General features: G+C 36.2%; 1 protein-coding gene across 1 annotated transcript; it reads right to left on the bottom strand.

Moving 5' to 3' along the window:
* Nucleotides 1-5,910: 5,910 nt before the first annotated feature.
* On the bottom strand, nt 5,911-6,354 carry LOC141659796 (uncharacterized). Its single transcript, XM_074466723.1, has one exon. The coding sequence runs from the start codon at nt 6,352-6,354 to the stop codon at nt 5,911-5,913; it is 444 nt and encodes a 147-aa protein (XP_074322824.1).
* Between the last annotated feature and the right edge of the window lie 10,038 nt (nt 6,355-16,392).

Genomic DNA, 16,392 nt, shown 5'->3' with positions numbered 1-16,392 from the left:
CAGTTGTTTATTTTATTTGTTTCATTTCCTTCTTTTTGCCTGGTATGACAATCGGTATGACAATCCCGGATTGTCATACCAGCTGTCATATATAAGCGTGTGTTGTGTATTGTTTTAAACCATCACAGCAGTTTCATTTCTCAAAAATTTGAACAGTTTTTTTTTACTCTCTTTTACTCTCTTCTCTCTCCTCGAACAAGAACAAAACCATCAATCCAATTATTTCTTTGCTCGAGTTTTTACTCAGCACTCTTAATCATCACTTTGTGATATATACATACAAGTATATACATAAAGAAGTGCTGCTGAAATTTTCTTAAAAAATAAAAGTTATTATAAAAAACTTATCATATTTGTGTCTTTTGGTTTATCAAAATTGTGCTTGTGAGTTAAGAATTTTAACGAGATACATTTCTGTCTAAATTTTTCGATTATAATTAATTTAATTCGAATTATTAAATTAATTTAATTAATTCGAATTTTCTTAATATTATTCTTAAAATTCTGAAAAGCTTGTGTCTTATTATTATTTTATAAAAAAAAATGGCTCTCAATTTCCAAATTGTCGCGCATAATCAAGTTGGTTATTTCAATCCGGAAAAATGTGATGTTGAAAAATTTAAGCCTTGGATTAGATTTTTAAATGATCATTCGATTGTTAGCTCTGCTATTAAATCAAATGTGATTTTAAACGTCGATCTACTTAGACTGATTTGCACAACTTCTACTGTGGCCGATGATTCAAAATCTTTTTCATTCACCATCGCAAACACACAGTATGTAGTTGATGAAACAGTCGTCAATCGTGCTTTAAATTTTCCACTAGACAATTTCTGTAATTTACCCTCTGAAAATGATATCACAAATTTTTTCAATGCCATTCACTATCAGGGGGTGATCAATTTAACCAAACTTTCTAAATCGAATTTGGTGTCTGAATGGGATATATTCTTCGATACTCTTTCCAAAGTGTTTGCCAACTGCACAAAATCTAATTTTCATAACATTACTTCCACCCTGCAGTATATTGGTCTTGCGGTTGTTTTCAATCAAAGGATCAATTTTGGCAAACTACTTTTTCCCATTCTCTTGAGACGTCTAACTTCTGCTTTACGTGATCATTCTACAAATCGTAGGGTATCATGTTACTATGCTCGTTTTCTTATGCTCATAGCAGATCATCTACTCACCCCTGAACACAAAGCACTTTTTGCTAACTCGGCTGTAACCGAACCCCCACCAGTTAGCAAAAAGATTTACACTCGCCAAGACACAACCTTCAAATTTATGCAAGTACCAGTACTTGTATCTGCTTTCATGGCCAATTATATTCCCTTACCTATTTTTAATCTACCCGGCCATGAACAGCAACCTCAAGCTCCAGTGGTACAAGCCACCCAGGCTCTTCCATTACAGGTAGTAACTCCTCACTCTCACTCTCTTCCTACTTCTGTTAACAGACCCTCAGTGGTTGATAGGGCTGACCATGAAGTTGTAGAACCACAGCTTCAATCCCAGGTCATAGAGCCAAACATAGAGTCTCATTCTATCTCACCCTCTCCCCCACTGTCTAAAATGTTACCCAGAAGATTACTAGGAAGTAGTGCAATGTTAAATATGAGTGAACCCTCAGCTCTGCCTCCTCCTAAGAAAAGAAAAACCTATTCTGAGGCATCTGAAAGCCCATCCTTGTCCTCCCAACAGGACATGGACTTTGAAATGGCCAATGAACAGTTACTAGAGGCATTCTCTCAACAGGATGCATCTATTGAAATTCGCCATCGGGCCATGGCATCTTGTACTGAGTCAAGCACAATTCCATTACTCACAATGGAACCATACACTTCCCCAGATAATACTCAGGACACCCAGCGAGGAGTGCACGTAGTGTCGGTTACAGTGCCTGCCATAGTTACGGCAGAAGAGCAGTCACATGCTTCAGAGGGAAAATCTGACTCTCCGCCATCTTTAATAGAGTCATTTTCTCCCCTCCCAGATCAAACACCTCTGGCTCCCTTATGGGATTCTCCACTCGCAGATTTATCTGGAGAAAGTGGAGGGCAACTCGGTCAATCTATCCCTGAAGCAATTCAGACATCTATTCCAAAAGATTTGATAGCATTGACTGAGGATCGGGACTCGCGAATTCCCATTGCACCACCACTGACCTCTCTTGAAGAGGCTAGGGTGATTTTTAATGCAGGTACCCAAGGACAGCAATTGGAAGACTCCTCACGAGCAATCATATTGAGAGAAACACATGCACGTGAGATGAGTGAACCAAATACGAGTGAACTTCAGGTGAGAGCACACACAGACACTGATACTGTCAACCTGTTAGCTCAGATTGCTGCACTGAAAGAAGAACTTGCTAAAAGTCAAGCTGAAGCTCAAGCATTTAAAGCACAAGTGGTTGAACGGTCTTCTTCTTCCACCTCTGTCGACAATCAGCTTGCAATCATAAGGAATGACATCTCAGATTTAAAGACTACTGTAATACCAAAGCTCAATTCTATTCAGGACACTCCAAATTTATCAGCTGATGACATATCCAACTTCTGCTCCCTACATACAAGAATGACTTCTCTTGAAGACCTCGTTGAGATGAATCATTCACTGAACAACTCAAGATTTCTAAAGATAGAGACGGGCATGGAACATCTAAATGAAGGCATGAAGCACTTATATTACATGATCAAGAATTCTCATTGCCCTAATGAAGAACAAAAAGCTTATTTTGAAGGACCGTCTGGTGGAGGATCAGGCTCTGGAAGTGGTGGAGGTTTCAGAGGAAAGTCAGCAGAGGATCCCTCAACTAAGGGGGAGAAGAAAGGGAGTAGTTCCAAAGGGAAAGAAAAAGATACTTCTGCTGGAGATAAAGGAAAGGCTGATGATGCCTACTACAGTGGAGAACAGGATGACTTCGATATTTTTGACATTCCCACTGAACCAGTTCAGGAAGATAAAGATGGGTTATTTGAAGCTGAAGAAGAAAGTGATTTTGAAGATTGGGAAGAAGAAGATACAGTGGATCCTAGGTTTGAGAAAGAATTTCAGAAAGAGCAGTCAGAGATGCAAAGAAAAGAAGCTGAACTTAAGAAGGTCTCTCAGATCATTGACAGGAGAAAAGACATTCAAAGAACAGAAACTCTTCAAAAGCAACGTCTTCATGACATTAAAGCTCAAGAAAGGAGAAGAGATGTCAGACTGAAGATTGGTGGAAAGTGGGATGAAGCTAGGAGAGTACTTGATATGCCTCAGCTATGCACTAACAATGATAGGCAGTTCTTACATCTTCTTGACAAGCTGGAAATCTCAAATCCTAACAATGACATGTACATGAATGCTATCAAGACTGAAGTTTCAAGGATCACAGCTGCTTTTGATAGATCCCTAAATGAGATGAGCATTTTTGTATATTGTCAGAGTGAAGGATCATTCAAAGTGTCACTTCATCTATTTGAGAATCGTTCGTTGTCAGAGATTTGGGTTCTTTTAAACAAAGTGAAAAGAAGCTCAGAGTTGAATGAAGTTCTTCGGGAAAGGCTTAAAGAGTTTGCCAGCAGGGCTAGTCCTCAAGTGGTCAACAATCCTCATCAAGTGAGATTCTTTAAGTCTGATTGTCTTCAAATCTGTCAGCTAGATGTACAATCTCTTAAAGACTACTCAGCTAAGCATCTGGTCTGGATGGAACATCATTTGAGAACTGCTGGATATTCATCCATGTTGAAGACTCAAGCTGCTGACTTGATTCAAGCTTATTGTGAGAAGAATGTTAAAAGGTACAATCAACTCAAGAATAAGTTGAAGACAGTTGGAGTTCAACCAGTCAGACCTGCAAGCTTCACTTCAGAAAAGGATCGTGTTTTTGACAAGGAATTGCTTCAAGATTTAGAAGAAGGTGAAGTCAGAAGAGAAGACAGTTAAAGTCAATTAGCTCAAAACTCAATGTAATATGATTAGAGCGTTATGAATCAAGATAGTCTAATGTAGTTATATGTTCAGGCTAGAGGAACATCTATCTTGTATTCACTTGTAAATTTCATTTGGAATCTGGAAAATGTTAAATATAATCCAGAACTTTTCTGCTATTTACTTTACATTACTGTTTATATCTTTTTCTTATTTGTTAGTTGAGTTATCCTCTAGGTATTTGTTGTTATTGTCTAACAAGCAAATACGGGGAGATTGAAAGGCATATGTCATAGCCTACTCGTTTATTCGAGTATTTAACTCAACTCAAATAAGAATGTAATAAGTAAATAGTGGATCAAGCATCAGAGAGATCTCACAAAGTAACATCTGTCAAAGAATAAAGAAACATTGTTCATCTGCAGACTTGAAGATTCACTGGAAGAAGTTCAAGAATTTGATCATGCCTCAGTGATATAAATCAAGATCGTGGATTTAATCAAGTGACAGAGATCTCGTCAAGGTATCATTTATTACAAGGATTCAATCAGAACAACAAAGTCAAGACATGAAGAAACGTCACGAAAGTTAGTCACTCATGAACCAGACAGTACATCGAGTGTCAGCATTGAAGTGACGGAATTGATTCATAAGTCTCAGAGACTTTAAGAAGATTGTCAGAAGAATGGATGCTGCTCAGGGTTAGTATTAATTCTCTATTAATTAATTAAATCATATAATTTAATTAAGAAAATAAATTATATCTGCAAGGATTAATTTATTGATTAATTGAATTAAATTGATTAATTAATTTAGAATTAATATTAAGGATTTTCAGAATGTTAATTGATTAAAATCTGTGATAATTCTAAATAAGACAACTGATTGTACTAGTATGACAATCGGTATGACAATTGATAGTCATACCGAATGTCTTGCTATTTCAGTTAATTGTATTGATAGAATTTTCAAATTAGATTAAAATCAATTATGTATTCAGAAAAACAATTTCAATTGTACTACTATGACAATCGGTATGACAATCAATAGTCATACCGAAAGTCTTGCTAGTTCATTTTAATTGTCTTCCTAGCTCTAATAGATTGTCTCACCGAAAGTCATTCAAGCTCAAATAGATTGTCACACCAGTTCTCAACAACTTCGGCTGTGATTGATTTAAAAGGAAGCAGAAGACAATATCAACTATCAACTGAGCAAAAACAGAGCAGATACAGAACAAGAAAACACAGCAGAAAACAAAAGAAAATATTTCATCATTCCTCTGCTTATTCAAGATCAAATATTCTAGTTTGTTAATGTTAAATCCAAACCACTAGAATTACTTATCTTGTTCTTGTATATCAATCTAGCGGATTAAAATCCCTAGAACTTAATCTCAAATCGCTTTTAGTATTTGATCTTTTAATTACAAAAATAGAAAAAGTTCATGTCGAATTTATTCTAAATTTGTAATAATTGATTTGAGATTAATCCCTTGTAATCGATACCGTAGTTGTAACACCTTTCAAGTTTAATAAAAGTTTTATTTAACTTGAATTTTGTTTCACAATTTTATTCCGCATTTTATTTGACGAAACGGTATTGTTTGCATTCAACCCCCCCTTCTACAAACAAATTGGGACCTAACAGTTTTGCGGGCAAGGGTGCTCCTGCAGGGGGAAGGGCATCACCCCGTTGGAGGCTTTGCAAAACATCGAATCTTCCTTCTAAACGTTCCCCATGGAAATCTGTTTGGACTATGGTATCCATCGCCTCCTCTTCTTCCAACATCTCAATTCTGATTGCGTCTTCCAAGTACAACATTGTCGGGGGCAACTCAGAGGGATGTTCATCTTCTTGCTCAACATAATAGTGGACTCGGATTTCCTCGGTTGGTTGCTCAATGCTTTTCTCCCGATCTACGTCCGGAGTATCTTCGGCATGGGAGTCTTTTCTAAAGCCTTTCATAGCTTGCCTGTAGCACTCCCGAGAGTCATACTAGGAACCCTTTATACTTTCCACCCCATTTGGCGTTAAAAATTTGATAGTTAAGTGATGAATTGAAGTGATGACTCTCATCTCCCGCAGAAAAGGTCGTCCCAATAACACGCTGTGGGACGATTCCTGATTCAGGACCTTAAATTCAAGCATCTTTGTTACCGACAATGGGCTTTCCCCCAGAGTACATGGTAGCCGAATCGACCCCATGACTCTAACTCCTGCGCCTGAAAAACCATAGACCCACGAGTCTTCCCCAGACATATCCTGATCAGGTAGTCCCATCTTTTTAAAGGTGCTGTAATAGAGGATGTTTGCCGAGCTTCGATTATCCACGAAGGCTCTATGGACGTTCTTGCTTCCTATTTGGATGGAAATAACCAGCGCATCATTGTGGGGATAATGTACCCATCGGGCATCTGCTTCTCTGAAGGTGATATCCATGGACTCACCTTTTGTAATAACCCCAAATTTTGGAAATTTTTGAAACCCTTATGAATAGTGATTTTGCAGATTATGCTGAATGAGAAAACTTTTCATGCCACTCTATGTAGAGGTTCTTTTATAGATATTCTGAGATTTTATTGGCACTCTATATGACATATAAGTGTATGTAAAGATCGTCAGAATCCAATTCCGAACACTTTGATTTTTCCCGGAAATCCACTAGATATGGAAAGAATTGAGTATAAGGTAACAGGATAAAAAGGATTTAAATAAAAGGATTATAAGAGAGGATCATAAAAGGATTAGAATGTATTGAGAAAGGTTAAGGAAACCCAAGTAATAAGATCCCGGGTATGATCCCTCAAACGAGAAACGAGAATGAAAGTTAAGCGAACCGTATAACAGATCAGCGGTCATTAGGCAAACAATTAGAAGCTAATCAAAGAGATTAGAGGGGATGATGTCATCCAACCAATGAGAAGAGGGAAAGAAAGAGATGATGACATAGCAATGTGATGTAAGCATGACATAGGAGGGAAGGAAGTGTGGTTGAATGATAACCACACAAAGTCAAGGTTAATTAGGTAATTAACCTAAAACAAATCAAAATTCAACCAACCAAGCAAAATATTTCATTTTTTTCATCAAACAAAACACAAAGCCCTCCATTTCTTCATGAAGCTCTCGGCTTCTTTCTTAGCAAAATGAAGATCCAAGCTTCACCACTTACTATTTAGCAAGGTATTTATCTAAGCTTCCCCATGGATAGTTACATACTTCCTATAAGTTTAAGCTTCTAATTCCAAGCCAATCTTTTTTTATAAATCAAGGAAGAAGATGGTGAATAGTAACCTTCAAGAAATAACTTTGGTTTTATTGATTTTTATGAAAGTTCAAGGTAGCTTAAGCATAGATCAAGGCTTCCATGGGCATTCCAAGGATCTTTCATTGATTAAGAAGCTTCAAGGAAGGTATAACATCTCCAAACCCTAGCTTTACGTTGTATATTAGGGTGATTTTGGTTGTTTTGGTATTAGAGTAGCTTAATGATGGATGGTTTAGAGTTGGGTTGAAATGGTGGAGATTGGAATGTTGAAATCTTATGATTTGATTAAAGAATGTAGTATAGTTTAAATTCAAGTTTTAGGATTAAGTAAATTGATTATAATGAGTTGATTTGGGGCTGTTGTAAAGTAATATGGATGAAGTTTTGACTGGGTTGTGAATTGGGGTTGATTGGTGGTTGTTTTGGAATGGTTTAAATTTGGGAAATCGCGTAAACATAGTCGTCGTAATGCCCGATTTACCGTATACTGTTTTTGTTCTTAACATCAGAACCCTTGAACTCACTGCTAGGTTTTTACCATTGCATATTTAGATAGTTCATGTTACGAGCTTCGTTTTGATATGTGGTTCGTTGGATTCCGATGAACGGTTTAGGAGAAACGGCCGTTTTAAGTAACGGCGTTTCGCGAACGAACCCTTACCCCTCGCCTTACTTTGAAACATAGGTTAAAGACCTTAAAGGAATAATTGAAGTATGGAACATTTATGTAAGGTGTAATAGGCAGTTGGTAAGACATTCGCGAAGGAATCGCCTTAAAACTCGTAATGGTTAAATTATTAAAAATGGTGGAGCCGAGGGTACTCGAGTGACTTAAGAGAATCAGTAAGCGCAAAGCGAGCGTTAGAGTCTAAGTTGGTTAATATATAGATTTACAAGTGACTTTGGTTTAATTCCAACTTACTTGTTGTTTATAGGTTACCAGACTCGTCCCGAGCCATTGTAACCCCCAGTCGCTCCGGCAAGTTTTCTACCCGTTATACTGTTGTTGTGATGTATATATGTATATGCATTATCTTGTGATAGATGCATGTTGGTTAATTAGCAAATTTTGCGATATATTGAAGCATGCTGATATGGTATATATATGCATGCCTGTTTCGTATTCTCGCCATATATATCTGTTGGTTCAGTTGATAATACCTATGCTAGAGAATAACAGTAATTTGTATATACCCTTAGTATAGGGACCCAAAGGTGAAAATATTTTCTAAAACCGGGAGTCGAGGATCCCGAGTAGATTATATATATATATATATATTTATATATATATATGGTTATAGTTTTCAAAACTATTAATCAAATAAGGTTTATTCGATAACTTTATTTTATTAATGAATATTATCTTGAATATTCATTCGAGGACTTATGACTCCTTTATATTATTTATTGAATATTACTTGGATATTCATTTGAGGATGTATGACTCCTTTATTTTATTTAATGAATATTATTTATAATAATCATTCGAGGTATTATGACTCAGCTTATTATTTAATGAATATTATTTCGAATATTCATTCGAAGGCTTATGACTCAGCTTATTTTATTTATTGAATATTATTTGAATATTCATTTGAGGATCTATGACTCCGATTATTTGCTGAGATATATTCTTTATTTTATTAAAGAATAAGGTGTCGATAATCAAACTCACTTTTGATTATTCAAATAAAGATAGTACTTTCGTATAGGTATATCTTTGGTTATTTAATATTCATTTCAAGTATAAGTTTTAAAACTTCTACTTCAATTATTTTTATAAAGATTATTCTTTATGGAAATATTATTTAAATAATAATATTCAGATATTTTCTAATATATTGGGACTGATTTATTTTGTTAAATCAGCATCACTCCAAACATTCTTAAAAATGTTTTGCGAGTCTTCAAAATGATTTTTAAAAGTTAGAGCGGATCCCAAAACTCATTTTTATATTTAAGATCCTCCTTTCGAAGGGGATTTAAATACTCGCTCAAAACCTGAGGGATCCGGCTCTGTGGTGTATTTTATATTCGCAACAAGGTTGCTGTTTTGTTAAATGAATTGATTACTTACCCAACACTCGGGAAGTAAAATTCTTGGAACAAGTTAATCCATTAACAGGCATCGCCTGGGAAATATCGGTGAGTTCTCCTTTCCAATTAGATACGACTTCTTGGTGGAGCCGTATCAACAAGTTTCTACTTGGGGAAAGGGGGAACGAGCTTTACGTTTCAGAGTCATGGATTTCATCTGAACTAGGAGTGGCGTAAGTGGTCGAGTGGCGCCGGCCCAGCCTTATTGTAATAACCCCAATTTTTGGGAAATTTTTGAAACCCTTATGAATAGTGTTTTTGCTGAATGAGAAAACTTTTCATGCCACACTATGTAGGGGTTCTGATATGGATATTCTGAGATTTTATTAGTACTTTATATGGGATATAAGTGTATGTAAAGATCGTCAGAATCCAAATCCGAACACTTTGATTTTTCCCGGAAATCCAATAGATACGGAAAGAATTGAGTATAAGGTAACAGGATAAAAAGGATTTAAATTAAAGGATTATAAGAGAGGATCATAAAAAGGAATATAATGTATTGAGAAAGGTTAAGGGAACCTAAGTAATAAGATCCCTGGTATGATCCCTCAAACGATAAACGAAAACGAAAGTTAAGCGAACCGTATAACAGATCAGCGGTCATTAGGCAAACAATTAGGAAGTTAATCAAAGGGATTAGAGAGGATGATGTCACCCAACCAATGAGAAGAGGACAAGGAGGGGAGGATGACATCATGAGGATGATGCAAGCATGACATGGGAAGGAAGGAGGTGTGGTGACTTTTTAACCACACAAAACCAAGGGCAACTAGGTAATTCACTAAAGCAAACAACAAAAATCAACCAACCAAGCAAATCATTTCATTTCACCAAACAAAACACAAAAATCTCTCTTCTTCTTCTTCATGCTCTCGGGTGCATTTCTTAAAAAATGAAAGTCCAAGCTCCTCCACTTACTATTTAGCAAGGTAATTATCTAAGCTTCCCCATGGATAGTTACATACTTCCTATAAGTTTAAGCTTCTAATTCCAAGCCAATCTTTTTCTATAAATCATGAAAGAAGATGGTGAATAGTGTTTTCAAGAACTAAAATTTGTGTTCTTGAAGTTTTGTTTAGATTAAGCTTGGATAAGGGCTTTAAAGGTGATTCCAAGCCATTCTCTTGATTCTCCACTCTCCAAGGAAGGTATAAACTACAAACCCTAGCTTTAGTTTTGAGTAATTAGGATTGAATGTGTTTGATATAGCATATGTGAAGCATGATGCTTGAATGGTTGAAGTTTGGTTGAGTTTGTAGAGATTAGTTGGTTTTGTTGCATTGTTGGAGTTGTAAATCTTGGTAATTAGTTAAAGAACCTAAGTAAAGCTTTTAGTTCATGTGAGGAATAAGTATAAATGGTTAATGTGGATTTGTTGGGGCTGTTATGATGTGGTTTGGAGGGATATTGGTTGTATGATTGATTTGGGGTTGATTTGGGGTTGGTATTGAATGGTTTAAAATTGGGAAAACGCGTAAACATAGCCGTCGTAACGTCCGATTTTCTTTAGACTGTTTTTGTGCATAACATTAGGACCCGAGAACCCCCTGCTAGATTTTGACCACTGCCATGTTTAGATAGTTCATATTACGAGCTTCATTTTGATATGTAGTTCGTTCGATTCCGATGCACGGTTTAGGAGAAACGACCGTTTCAAGTAACGGCGTTTCGCGAACGAAACTTTTTCCCTCGCCTTACTTTGAAACATAGGTTAAAGACCAAAAAGGGTTAATTAATGTATGAAACATTTATGGTAAGTGTGTTAGGCAGTTGGTAAGACACTCGCGAAGGAATCGCTTTAAAACTCGTAAAGGTTAAATTATTAAAAATGGTGGAGCCGGGGGTACCCGAGTGACTTAAGCGAATCAGTGAGCGTAAAACAAGCGTTAGAGTCTAAGTTAGTTAAAGTATAGATTTACAAGTGATTTTGGTTTAATTCCAACTTACTTGTTGCTTATAGGTTACCAGACTCGTCCCGAGCCATTCGTAACCCCAGTCGCTCAGGCAAGTTTTCTACCCGTTATACTGTTGTTGTGATGTAAATATATGTATATGCATTATCTTGTGATATTGCATGATTGTTATTAGCAAATTTTGCGATATATTGGAGCATGCTAATATGGTATATATGCATGTCTATTTCGTAATCTGGTTATCTATCTGTTGATTTCAATGCTTATAGTTGCATAATACCTATGCTAGAAATAAGCAAGTAGTTGCGTATACCCTTAGTATAGGGGATAAAAGGTGAACATATTTCTAAACCGGGAGTCGATGTTCCCGAGTATATTATATATATATATATATTTATTTATATATATATATATATATATGGATATAGTTTTTAAAACTATTAATCGAATAAGGTTTATTCGATAACTTTAACTTTATTTTATTATTGAATATTATTTTGAATATTATTCGAAGGCGTATGACTCCTTTATATTAAATGAATATTATTTTGAATATTCATTCGAGGGCTTATGACTCCTTTTATTTATTTATCTGAATATTATTTGAATATTCATTCGAGGGCTTATGACTCCTTTTATTTATTTATCTGAATATTATTTGAATATTCATTCGAGGGCTTATGACTCCTTTTATTTATTTATCTGAATATTATTTGAATATTCATTCGAGGGCTTATGACTCCTTTTATTTATTTATCTGAATATTATTTGAATATTCATTCGAGGGCTTACGACTCCTTTTATTTATTTATCTGAATATTATTTGAATATTCATTCGAGGGCTTATGACTCTTTTATATTATTTATTGAATATTATTTGAATATTCATTCGAGGGCTTATGACTCAGTTTATATTATTTAATAAATATTATTTGAATATTCATTTGAGGATCTATGACTCCGATTATTTGCTGAGGTATATTCTTTATTTTATTAAAGAATAAGGTGTCAATAATCAAACTTATTTTCGATTATTCAAATAAAGATAATACTTTCATATAAGTATATCTTTGGTTATTTAATACTCGTTTCAAGTATAAGTTTTAATACTTCTACTTCAATTATTTTTATAAAGATTATTCTTTATGGGAATATTATTTAAATAATAATATTCAGTCATTTTCTAAATATTATGGGGACTGATTTACTTCATTAAATCAGCTTTACTCCAAACACTCTTTAAAGTGTTTTCGAGTCTTCAAAATGATTTTTAAAGTCAGAGCGGATCCCAAAACTCATTTTTATATTTAAGATCTTCCTTTTTAAGGGGATTTAAATACTCGCTCAAAACCTGGGGAATCCGGCTCTGTGGTGTATTTTATATTCGCAACGAGGTTGCAGTTTTGGTAAATGAATTGATTACTTGCCCAACGTTCGGGAAGTAAGCCCATCTAATTGAGTCGGCATAAGCGACAGGCCGGGGTACGGTCTATGAAAGTGTAAGTGGCTGGGTGGCAGTCCATCAACGCGTGAGGGGCCGGGTAACGGTCTAGCGCGAGGTCCTAATGCGGCCAGGGTGATGACCGGTGAGAAATTCATCCATCTACAGTAGAAAAGGTTACTTATTGGTATCTTTGCCTGATCAGCAAGATATCTGGTTTATGCCAAAATTCTTTTCCTTTCCAAAATTCATTGGATGTTTCAAACTCTGTTCATACTTTACATAACAGAGGTTCCAGGAAATGTTTTAGAGATATATATATGTGGATATATATATATATCGGGACTAAATAAAGTATCTCATAACTTTTTCATTCAATAATATTTCAAAGATTGAATCTATTCAAATCTTGTCTTGTAGTCTCATCTATGTGATGAACTTTTGAAACTGATTATAACTTGAACGGTGGTAGTTCAAGTAGTATTGGGAAAGATATAAGTATATTGGGGTATTTGGTAACCTCATCTTTTAAACTTATATCTAATTAATAATTGTCTTATGAATGACAAAGATTTTCAAAAAAACGTTGAAACAAGGTTAGATATATGAGATCACCTTGCAACGATATTTTTTTTTATACAGTTATACACTGGGACTTTGTGTATATTATGCATGGAAGAGGACTTCCAATATTTTGAAAAGTATATATGTATATATACTGAATATTTTGCGACTTCATCGCATTAAGATATCAAACTTGGTTCATTTCTTTTGACCAAGACTTTCATGAGTATTATGAGTAGGCTCATATATTGTAAATCATTATACATATTATTTTGGTGGGCTTGCTGCTCACCCTTGCTTTATTTCTTCATCACACAACAACAGTTAGGAAAGATGGCCAGACTCCAGCAGACCCAGCGCAAGCGCGTGGGAAGCGTCCCGCGTCTTCCCGTTGATGTTGTAGCTGCTATAGCTGCAGAGGTAGATCTATTGTAGATCAGACCATCTACTTTTGAGAATCAATTATGTATAATTATAACTTGTGGCAGATAATGGCAATTAACTGTAAATTTATCAAGTAATCATTTTGGGTTGTAATAACTTTTAAATTGTGGATTCAAAGACTTGTACTTATTTAAATTTCATCTCTGAGACTATAACGGGTTGTGGTGTGTGTTAGTGTGGGGTCACAGCATAAGGTTATTTATTATTAATTAAGTGAAGTGATATTGTGGAAAGAAAGACCGTGATGACCCGGATCCCCAACCCCGGATCTGGGGGTGTTACAGAAATGGTATCAGAGCTAAGCGTTATAAACCTCAGAGATGATGGGACGTTAAGATAATAAGTTTACTAAGATAATAAGAACTCTTGCCAAGTTCATAGTCGGGCTACCTAACGTAGCACTGACAGTTAAAACCCTTATGGGAACCCTTATAGGTATCGTGATAGTAACATAGTTTGTTCTCGTATAGGGCAGCGGGGCACCGAACCCTGAGGTTGAGGAGCAACATCGTGATGATATTTTATTACTAATTGGAGATCGAATTGTGGATCCGATAGAGTGTCCTAATGCAGGACCGGATGATGTTGATATTGAGGATGTAGCGGTTGAGGATGTTGTCCTAGAAGGGATAGTTGTTGAGGAGGATCCCATGGAGGATCCTGACAGGATTGGATAAAGGACCACTGATGAATTGATGACCATGGTTTGGTCGACTACCAGAGGTAGGATTGGCCGGTCACTACCGGAGGTTCGTTCAAGTTGTAAAGATAGTAGCCCCGTTAACGCGGCTTACTCGTAAGACTGAGAAGTTCGAATGGACAGAGAAATGCGAGAACAGCTTTCAAGAACTGAAGCAGAGGTTGGTGATGGCCCCTATGCTGGCGTTGCCGGATGGAAAAAGGAGATTTTGTGATTTGTAAGTGACGCTTCGTATAAGGAATTAGGGTGCTTCTTAGCACAGCAAGATAATCGCGTCTGCGTCAAGACAATTAAGGTAATATGAAATTCGATATCCCCGCTCATGAGCTTAGGCTCGTGGCAATAGTTTTACCCTAAAGATCGGAGGCACTACTTGTATGGAGAGAAGTGCGAGAATTACCTAAGCCATAAGTGCTCTAGTACATTCTTACATAGAAAGAGCTCAACATACGCCAGAGGAGGCGGTTAGAGCTAATCAAGAATTATGATTGGGAGATTCTTTATCATTCGGGGAAAGCCAATATGGTGGCTGATGCCCTTAGTAAAAAGGAGAGACTCAAGATGATAATGTCTTTGGGAGAGTTTATAAGAGATTTTGAGAAAATGGAAATAGTAGTGAAGGTAACCGGAGCCGGTACCGAAAAGCTGTTTGAGATAGCAATACAGCCCGAATTATTGGAAAAGATCATATTGTGCCAGAAAAAGTTATGAATGAAGGCAGAGAGCCAACAAATAGATAAGAGGTTAATACCGAGAAAGATGAGAAGGGAATAATGAGGTATTCCTACAGAATTTGGGTTCCAAATGTTCAAGAGCTTAAAGATGAGATCTTAGATGAAAGCTAGTTTGAGGAATAAGATTTAGAGCAAACCCTGAACGTGATAGTCAGGGAGGTCGCCATCAAGATAGAAGGAACCCATGACATAATGGAGTGGAAAATGAGGATTTTAAATTAAAAGATGACCCCAATTATGGGGAGTAGGATGAAACATTTCATACTAAGGAAACAAAAAGTCGAGTAAGGAAAGGAGACCCGAGACGGTACTCCTATACGGCAATTTATGGACCTGTCTAAAGAGAACTTAGACTATTATCCCCAACCACCACCCTGAGGAGACAGTTAGGTGAGAAATTCTTTCAGGACCTTTAAGTCACTAAGCTCTCCGAGTTCTAAGGAACAAGCTGACCCAGTCGAGGCAAGAGCCTGACTAAAGGAAATATAAGAATCATTTGAGATTCTAAATGATTGATGAATCACAAAAGAGTGTTTTTGTCACTTACCCTCCTAAGAGAGAGACCACCCGCTGGTGAAAGACCAAGGAAGGCACAGAGCAAGAGATTATAATAAACTGATTTAAGTTCAGTCAATTGTTTTCAGGAAAGCACTTCCCAAGGTTATGGAGATAGTGTAAAAGCTTTAGAGCCAGAACAAAGGCAGACGAGTATGATGAATTATGAATCTAAGTTGTAAAAGTTGTCAAGATTCGTTCTGAGGGCACGAATCCAGAATGACGGGATATTTGAAATCAATGCTTATGTTGTGTTGGTTCATGAAATAATGATAAGAGAAAGGAAAATAAAAAGAAATTGAAGTGGAAAGGAATATAACGGCAATAGAGTTTGAGGAATGATAAAGGAGTTGGGTATGAGGAAACCCTAAAGACTCGTAGCAATAGAAATAGAAAAGTATGTAATCGTAAGGATGAGGGTTATTCACCATGAGTTAAAATTGATGGTTGAAGGCATAAGAGATACATATAGTTTACCCCCTGTAAGTTGGGAGGATTTGAGGAAACCTTGAGATAAATTGAAGGATAAATAATGAGACGCGGATAGACTGAGGAGATAAGGAAGTAAGAAATTAGGAAAATTGGATGAAGGAAGTGACCTTCAAGAATGTGAAGTGTAAGACCGGTGGCTTTATACCCAGAAAGGGAGACGCCGGGTATGAAAGATATCCCAACATTGAGGTAACTGTTGAGATAAACAACAAAAGTAAATAAGGAATTATTAAGAAGAAGTTCACGTTCAACACGACCAATATCTT

Source organism: Apium graveolens, chromosome 5, assembly GCF_009905375.1.
Source record: "Apium graveolens cultivar Ventura chromosome 5, ASM990537v1, whole genome shotgun sequence".
Classification (NCBI taxonomy): Eukaryota; Viridiplantae; Streptophyta; class Magnoliopsida; order Apiales; family Apiaceae; genus Apium; species Apium graveolens.
Note: the sequence above shows the minus strand (reverse complement) of the source record. Positions and strands in the feature narration are given on the sequence as shown.

Coding starts and splice junctions, on each gene's coding strand:
- LOC141659796 (XM_074466723.1), bottom strand. CDS start 6,354: ATGGATATCACCTTCAGAGAAGCAGATGCCCGATGGGTACATTATCCC.